The 9,706-nt window shown below is 36.8% G+C and overlaps 1 protein-coding gene across 1 annotated transcript; it reads left to right on the top strand.

Annotated features, from left to right (window-relative positions):
* LOC104732633 lies at nt 7,259–9,354 on the top strand. Its single transcript, XM_010452197.2, has one exon. It carries the CDS (start codon nt 7,279–7,281, stop codon nt 9,133–9,135), a length of 1,857 nt encoding a protein of 618 aa, XP_010450499.1. The 5' UTR covers nt 7,259–7,278; the 3' UTR covers nt 9,136–9,354.

The following is a 9,706-nucleotide window of genomic DNA, read 5'->3' as shown; positions in this document are numbered from 1 at the left end:
TCTTTTGTTTCATCTTTGGATTTAAGCCAATTTACACTTTTGTTTTATTTCTTTATCATAGTTTCCATATTTTCGTGAAGAGACTAGGCTTGTGGCGGTGTTTGTCTCTTATGATTATATATAGGACTTAGTGTGCTTCTTGTAACGCAGCTTTTGAATCTATATTATGAAAGAGAGTGCTACCTGTCATGAATCTTTATTAGAATATGAAAATCTCTTCTTCTTTGTCTCTGTATGGAAGATGATTGAATAAAATTATAGAATGTTGGTTTGGCAAAATACAGAGACAAAGAGGAAGTAGTTTTCATATTCTAATATTTAGAAGTTGTCAAAAAAAAAATTAAATAAAATTCTTATATAAAAAAAAAATTCTAGAGTTATATTCAAGAAATTGAAGAGATAACATGAAAGGAGGATGTCTATTTTAATTATATCTATTAAAGAGCTAACCAAGCTGCAATCTTGAAAAATTAAAATGTTAGTATTTTATAGTATATAACTGAGAAGCTAAAAAACTCTTTATTACAAAATATGCATTCTTAGATCAAGCTTTCATTTGGAATATTTTTTAAGAAGTTTTAGACAAGAATTGTAGAATGTTTGAGTTCTCAAAACAAAGTTGTTCATGCCTGCATCTAATAATTCAATTGCAAAATGAAAAAACCTATTTGAAGTATTAAAAAAATCAAAGTTAAAATTATATTTTTCAAGATTTCCACTATTAAAAAATAGATAAACTCTACATAAAAAACCAAATTAATAGCAAAATTGTTTAGAAAACGATAAACCATAAGCCCGTGCATAGCGCGGTATTCATCTAGTTTTAATAAAGAAAGAGAATTTTTTTTCTCTATCAATCTTCTTCTCTTGTTGAGAATAAGATTAACCCTTCTTCTTCTCCTGCTGAGAATAAGAACTTGTCTAGTAAGAAGCTTGAAGTCCTGTTGAAAAATAGCTACCTAATAGACATCGTTACCAGTCCCTGCAAGATAAACCCAAAGAGGCCAACCAAATTGGAAATGGCTACCCTAACTACAGTATATATGGAACGTAAGAGCAATACTCATCGCAGCCTGGTAGTGTAAAACTCGAAGGAAACTAACATTAGCCAAAAACTGTCTAGCAGCCGCATATTCGAAATCATGCTTTGTGTTTCATATATTGGAGTCAAGTTGAACTAAATTAATTTTGAGAAATCAGATTTCTTTGTTCTGTTGAAACTCTTTCACTAAAAATTAGAAATCTCAACTTGAGATATTAATACATGTCTTAGGTTGCTTCTTCACCTAGGAACTATGTAGTAGCATTATTCGGAAGAGAATCAACAGAAGTCTCTCTGGTGGCTTCAAGCCTTCAACCACCTTATCCAGCATCTACAAATTTGTCTCATGAAGCACAATTGATCCCAAAAAGTCCAACTCCTGCGTCACAACAACCAAATACACACCCAGTGGAGTATTGAAAACCGTAAAATTGTGGTATAAGGCAATGAAAAATGTATTGGGAAAAATATCATTAAAATCCTGAAGTTAACATTTTTGTTGATTTAAAGCATGAACTCTTCATCTGGTAAAAAAAATCTCAATTTTTTTATTGACTTCTAAATAATTCACAAACTTTTGTTGACTTGGCCTGATGACAACGTTAAGTGGCCAAATGAAAAAATCACACAAGATTAATTAGCCGTTAACGGGATCCCCTTAATAACAAAATGATGCTGTTTAATGAGACCTAAAACCCCCAAATTGAAACTTGAATTCCATTTTTCCCAAATCAAAAATCCTAGATTTAGAGGTTTTGGGTTTGGTAAACAACGTTGTTTTGTAATTAACAGATTATCATTAAAAGCTAATTAACCCCGCACAATTTCTCCATTTGACAATTTAAAGTTGTGCCTCATCCGAAAAGTTAACAAGAGTTTGTGAATTATTTAGAAGTCAACAAAATAATAGATTTTTTTTTTCTACCAGATAAAGAGTTCATGCTTTAAGTCAACGAAAATGTAAACGTGAGAATTATAATGACATTTTTTCCAAAATTGTATTCATACTATATTTATAAAAGTGATGCATATCCTTTTTGCATGCTTTCCACTCTTGAGATGCGTGGTTAAATCTCCAACGCTACGGCAAACATGATAGCATAAACTACATAACCAAGGAGATGCACACTTGTTTTTAAAATCATCCCTTAGTCTATCTTCCGTGTTTTTTTATTATATTTATCAAATTGACGTTCAATAAGAGATATTAAATCACGAAGTGTAGATGCGGTATGACATTTTGACGGTAACAAATAAATCCACACAACTCCCCTTGGTGTTGATCGACACCCCTTCCCAATACCCAGAAATTGGTTTGCGGATGTTAAACTCCATCAATCCCGCTTCCGCCTTGTTATCCATCCTAAAGTACCAGGTTCTGATGATGTCTTCCAAGCTGTACTTTGCTCCTTCCCCTCCCAGTCGCCGCCGTGAGGTTGTCTTGCCTGAACTAGGTCATGCGCGGAGGCTCCTAAGTTTGTGTCTTTGATGGGCCTGTCCAATACTTCTTGGACCTGGGCTAGTATTTTCTCCTTAGTGGGTTTGCGCTTCTGGCCCACTAAAAGAGGTTGTCTCGACTGCCCAACTATGCTAATTGAGAGACTGTTCATGGTGTTTTGCAAGCTTCGATGGGAGCTCCCGTTTCGCTTTTGCATCGCCGTTTGTAGAAGAATTTGTGTTGGATATACTTCTATCTATCACTCTTGTTAGAGTGGATATACTACAAATACAAAAATTAGTTTTTAAGGGTACATTTTTTTTTTTTTTGTATCGAAAAATACCAATATTGGTTGATTTTTCCTAATCTACAGCAATTTTTTTTTTTTTTTTAAATACTACAAATAAAAGAATTGCTTTTCAAGGGTAGATTTTTTTTTTTGGTTGACTATTATATATCTTGGGTATAGTTTTTAATTAGGGGGTAAGGTGTAATGGTTAGGGTTTAAGATTTAGTTTTGAATGTTGATACTTGAAAGTTTAGTTATAGGTTTCAAAAATATATGTTTTAATGAGATTTTTGAAAGAATAAAAATTATTGATGTTCACTAAACCTCCCTTCATTGGGACCCATGTTTGCTCTAACAGGCCCACGAGGATGTATCGACATGGGAATTGGTCTCCACGACACAGTCACTCATGTATTCTCGTCTCATAGGCGACGAAGACATAGGGCCGACCACCTAAACCAAATGGAAATACTGATAGAGGAGCTTCAGACTAAGGGATTGTTGGAAACAGAGGATGTGGTCTTCTGGAAAGGGAAAGGGTCTCACTTTAAGACAACTTTTAACATGAAAGAAGTTTGGCGAGCAATAAGGGCCCAACAACCAACCAAGGAGTGGTACCAAGGTATATGGTTCACTCACACCACACCAAAGTTCTCCTTCTTGGCTTGGCTAGCAATACAAAATCGCTTAACAGGGACATAATGATAACTTGGACTGTTGGGGCGGACTCCTCATGTGTTTTATGCAACGTTTCCTTGGAAACTCGAAACCATCTATTCTTCAGTTTTCCATACTCGAGGGAGGTTTGGTCTGGTCTCACCTCCAAGCTTCTTGTAACATTTGTGTTCGGGAATTATATTTTGGGTTGTGTTGAATAAATAAAAGGAGTAGATTTTAATTAATTTCGATTTAATTATCGGTTTAATTAAATCATGGTTTAATTAGATTAAACCAAAAGCCCTAGATTTTTTTTTAAGTGTCGCCTCTTTTGTTTTGATGGAGTGTCGACGTTGGGAGTCACAAAAAGAGAGAGAGAGCCTTGGTCGATTTGGTGTGAAGGAGAAGGAGAAAGAGATCAACAAAGCTTTATCTTAGAGAGAAGGAAAATGGACAGAATCGTCAGGGTTTGGGAGAAAGAAGATCCGACTGCTCAAATCATTTATAAAGGTATTGATTTTTGGTATGGTTGTAGCTAAGAGATGTTCGTACATTCTACTTTTTACAGAAGTAAATTTGAGTTAATATTCTAGGAGATATCGGCTGTTTCGTGGGGCGTTTCTTCTCAGTCGCGGATTGAGACCAGCGGGTGTTTCGGGATCGATTTTGGTTTCATCTGAGATCTGATCGTCCTACAATTTTGTGGAATGCTTCGAGACGTCTAGAACTTGCTTTCCACTTAAGGGATTGAAAAGTTAACATTCGTTTTGATTTCGTGGTTTCACTTTTGAGGTTATTCTTTTCTGATTTTTCTGGCAGTTTGTTTTCAATATCGATTTGTTGTTGTGATTGGTTGTACGAGTGAGTTTGGTTGTTCTTGGATATTGGAGAGGTTATCATTTGACTGTAGTTAATTTCGTGAATCACTTGTTAAGGTCCCCTCCTTTTGTCTTTAGATAAGCTCATTGTCACTCACCTTAACAAGTGATTCACGAAAATAACTACAACCAAAAGAGAAGCCCTCAAATATCCAAGAACAACCAAACTGGCTCCTACAACCAATCACAACAACAAGCAAACATTGAAAACAAACTGGCAGAAAATCAGAAAAGAACAACCTCTGAAGTAAAACCATGAAATCAAAACGAACCGTTAACTTTCCAATCCCTCCGATGAAAAGCAAGGTCTAGACGTCCAGAAGCTTCCCACAACATTTCAGCACGATCAGATTTCAGATGAAACCAAAATCGATCCCGAAATACAAACACCCACTGGTCTCAATCCACGACTGAGAAGAAACGCCCCACGAAACTGCTGATATCTCCTAGAATATTAACTCAAATTTACTTCTGTAAAAAGGATAGTGTACGAAAATCTCTTAGCTACAATCCTACCAAAAATAAATATGTCTTGAAATGATTTGAGTAATCGGATCCTCTTTCTCTCAAACCCTGACAGTTCTGTTTCTCTCATTACTCTAAAGAAAAAGCTTGATTTCATTCTCTTCCTCCTTTACACCAAATAACCAAAGAGTTCTCTCCCTTTCTCTCCCTCTCTCTCATACCAATGTTGACAATAGCAAAAACAAGGAGAAGAAGCGTGACTTTATGAGGGAGATTAAAGGTTTTTGGTTTAATTAGATTAAACCAAGATTTAATTAAATCAAAATCAATTAAAATCCACTCTTTTGATTTACTCAACATATCCCAAACTCTATTTCTGGAACACGAATGTTATATCTTCTCACTTATTTTCTGTTGTCTAAGAGTTAGGATTGTTTTTCTCTATCATTCTATCTGCTTTTTTGTTGTCTATGGACTTGCTTTTGGATCAGGGAGTTGTAGCTTGGCCTCCTCCCTTTTTAACCTTGCCTCTTTGGAGGTTGATAACAATGATAAGTATGGTATAAAATCTTTGGTGCACAAAAAGAAAAATCATGCCACTTAAATATTGTTTATTCATAATTTTATTAGTGAAGCAGAATATTTTGTCAAATATATAAGTGAATTTGTTGTCAAATAATATATGTAAATTTTAAAAAAAATTTTGTAACATTGCAGGTGTCCTAAGATGAGCTCAACGAGAACAAAAATCTCGTGTGGAACAAAAGGGTAAAACCTAGTTTGATTTTGATTTTCAGTACGAATACGAACCTTGAAGCGTGGTCTGTTGATCCTTTAGACCTTCAGAATTTGAAGCTAGAGGTGTTAGAAAAGTTACCATAGGGATAACTGGCTTGTGGCAACCAAGCGTTCATAGCGACGTTGCTTTTTGATCCTTCGATGTCGGCTCTTCCTATCATTGTGAAGCAGAATTCACCAAGTGTTGGATTGTTCACCCACCAATAGGAAACGTGAGTTAGGTTTAGACCGTCGTGAGACAGGTTAGTTTTACCCTACTGATGTCTGCATCACGATAGTAATTCAACCTAGTATAAGAGGAACCATTGATTTGCACAATTGGTCATCTCGCTTGGTTGAAATACCAAACTCGATCTACTCTTACAATTATACTGTTCATTTGAAGCTAAGATGATTTCACTAAGAACTAAGAAGCCTTACAAATTAGAATTTGTGTGGCATGAATATTTTGTTGGTATCCATAAATACCAACATAACATAGTTGATTTTTCTAAAAGTACAACAATTAAAAAAAATATATATACTACAAATACAAAAATTGGTTTTTAATGGTATATATTTTTTTTGTATCTAAAAATACCAATATTGGTTGATTTTTCCAAATCTACTACAATTTTTTTAAAATACTACAAATAAAAAATTGCTTTTCAAGAGTATTTTTTTTTTGGTTGACTATTATATATCTTGGGTATAGTTTTTATTTAGGGGGTAAGGTGTAATGTTTAGGATTTAAGATTTAGTTTTGAATATTGAAACTTGAAAGTTTTTTTTTTGTCAACCATTGGGCCACAACTGGCCAGCCCATTAGCCAAATTTCTACATTCGTAGGAACCGGGACTCGATCTCGGATATGATGGTGCCTTCTACATATGGACTTACCTCCTGTCACTGCACTAAGGTCACTTCACAGAAAGTTTAGTTTAAGATTTCAAAAATATATGTTTTAATGAGATTTTTAAAAGAATAAAATTTATTTATATTCACTATTCTCCGGTGCAGGATGGTTATGTACTCAGTTTCAGGATCCGACGCCAACCATGGGAGCTACTAATTTCCGACGGAGCCTTTCTCCCTTACATGCCGAAGTTGAAGCTTTCATTTGGGCTATGCGTTGCATGATCGGGCATGACTACCGTGATATGGCGTTCTACTCAGACTGCTTAGACTTGGTGAAGATGGTGTCTACGCCAAATGATTGGCCGGCGTTCTCAACATACCTTGACGATATCAAGTTGGACAGGGAAGAATTTTCTTCTTTTTCCTTATCGTTTATTACTAGAAATGCAAATGTAAAAGCAGATCTCTTGGCACGCTATGCGCGCACATCTCCGCATAATGTTTTGTTTGTAAACAATTTTCCATCGCATTGGCTCGTTTGAGCTAATCTTCTGTTGACAAAAAAAAAAAAAAAAAAGAAATAAATCAGATGTGAATATTTTTGCTATACTAAACAAATCTAAATAAATAAGACTGATCAGACCCAACCAAATACTTGCGAATGTTAAACGAGTCGGACTTCTGTAAACCCACGGGTTGAAACGTGGCTACCAGATCAGTAAAATTACAATCAAACCGAATAATTTCACTTACTGTTCGGTTAAGTTCGGTTAATACGCGGTTAACTCTAAGAAACACCTTCTTCAAACCCTTAAAACCCAAATTTTCCAGAAGATTCTGAGAAGAAGGAGGAACCAAAGATTTTCTCGAGAAAATGGCAATGGCGGAATCTTCGAATCTCATGTGGAAATCGAGAGACGTTCTCGCAACACCAAGCCACGAAGGATTCGAGACCATCGTCGAACAACTCGCAATGCGTCAAGAAACCAAAGAATATAAAACCGCGCTTGCTCTGTTCGACTTCTGCGCTACTCGTTTCCCAAACTGCTACACCCTAAAGCTTCTCAAGGTCTATCGATGTTCTTCCAATAACGCCATCAGATACCGATCGATCTATTTCCTCGCGGAAACCCTCGCCGAGCTCAGAAACCGCAACTTCGAACTCTCTCGCGTCGGTCTCCACGAAATCAAACCACTCCTGATTGAATGCTTAACGATGCAAGAAACCAAAGAATCTGACATCAAGGTCCTCAGAAGAATCGTTTCTATCATAACCTACAACGTTGTGGTTTGCGATAACGGTGGATGGAACGAGCTCAGTGATTGTATCCTCTGGCTCGCGAGTACTGAACCTCTCAAGGCTTTTCACATTTTCCTCGATTTGCCATCAGTCTACGGTACATTCATCGACAATTTTATGAACATTATTTTAGAGGAAGCTGAGGAGATCTTGGTTCATCCTGAGAAATGTGAAGTTGAAGGTTGGAGCTTAGCTTTAGAAACTGTTGTTAAAATGGGGATTCAGGTTTTGGATATAGAGATGAGAGTTGATTTGATTAAGAAGCTTATCAACACTGTTGTGAATTCAGTGAAGGAGTTAGTGGAGAAGGGGATGGAGCAGTTTCTGGTGGAAGGGCTTCAGCATCTGGAGGAGTTCTTGTCACGAGACAAGACTATGTATAGTTACAATAAGAGTCAGTGTCATTTCGTGATGACTATCATGTTCAAGATCAAAGATTTTGGAACACAGAGTAAAGATGTTATAAGGAAGATTAACCAGTTGGTTAAATCACAGGACAATGCAGCGAGCAAGCCTGTTGTGAAACCTCAGGAGACTCAAATTGATGGAGCAGAATATGATCGTGGCTTGTATAACCATCTGAAGACTTTGTCATCTGTTGATGTTTTGAAAATCTTTATGTCAAATGCTGTTGAAGATAGGTCCAGAGAGATAGCAATCAGACGGCTTGAAGTTGTACTCTCTAATCACACTTCAATGGAGGTGCAAATAGACATCTCAGAGATGAGAGAACTTCAGCCGTTGCTTATCTCTTGCCTTAAGCAAGAAGGAATCTCTGATAGCATGTTCAAAGTCTTAGGTGAGGTGCTGAACCACGTTGTGTATGAGATGTCCAACCACCAAGATGTCGCATGGGACGGTATACGCGATTGTATTGCATCGCAAAGCAAAACAGAGTTTCAGAGAGCGGTTTATATCTTCCAGTGCTTAACAATGCCGCTTGAAGATGACGGGTTTGTAATTCATGTGATGGAGAATCTGCTCCCAGAGATAAGCAGAAGGTTAAACCCACCGGGAGAGTTGTTGGTAGATAACAGTTGCTGGGTTTTGGCGTTTACTGGTGCATTCTGTGCGACCATTCACTTGATAGAGATCCTAAGCCAAGCTGAATCCTGTAAGGAGATTGCAAATAAGATGATAGATTCTGTGAGAGAGCTTGTGGAAAGAGGAGGAATGGAAGTTGGACTTGTTAGGAGAGCTTTCAGAGATCTTGAAAGCATTGTCAAGAAACAATTGGAATGGTACGAAACGGTGGAATACAAATTCGTTAAGGGTCTGCTTTGGAAACTCTATGCAATCAAAGGTATGAAATGGGAAAGTAAGATCGTGTTGTGGAGAATCAACGTGATCGTGGAGAGACAAGTGAATGAGGAGGTTAAAGTGTTCCCGAAGGGTGGTGAGTTTGATTGGCTGAACCTACCTGAGGCTTAGGGATTTGTACGTCTCAAGTTCTTTCTTACAGAATCTGGTTTTTGATATATAGTTTGCAATTGTGTACAAAAAACACTGTACAGAAACAAGTAAAGTACATTTTGAACCATACATTGGAAAATGATTGGAGAAACAAGTATCTGCCGTGCGGTTCTTTGGTGGGGGTTTAGGTCCTTCTGATTAACCCATAATAGTTGCAATAGAAGTTTCTTACAAATTAAGCATGCATATATCCTAACATCCTTTTGGAATGAGAGATGTAAATTCACTGTAACTTTTTGATTCCAATGGCATTGACAAGTACTTTACTAATTCAAAGTCTTTTTGGATACTATGGAGGCTTATGGGCTATGGAAATCCCGCAATGACCTTATTATCTTCGATATGTCTCTGGGTGACCTAATGAGGATCCGGAAAAGACAAAGAGCAGACATGTAGGAATGGTAATACACCACATTGGACTAAGCCATCGCGAGGCATGATCAACTGCAACTTTGATGCAACCTATATTTAACGCAATGTCCGAACAAAACTACGATTGACCTTGCGTAATGAAAATGGATTTTATATC

Source organism: Camelina sativa, chromosome 12 (genome assembly GCF_000633955.1).
Source record: "Camelina sativa cultivar DH55 chromosome 12, Cs, whole genome shotgun sequence".
Lineage (NCBI taxonomy): Eukaryota > Viridiplantae > Streptophyta > Magnoliopsida > Brassicales > Brassicaceae > Camelina > Camelina sativa.
Note: the sequence above shows the minus strand (reverse complement) of the source record. Positions and strands in the feature narration are given on the sequence as shown.

Bases quoted from the DNA above. Each gene is read 5' to 3' on its own strand.
- LOC104732633 (XM_010452197.2), top strand. From the start codon at position 7,279: ATGGCAATGGCGGAATCTTCGAATCTCATGTGGAAATCGAGAGACGTT.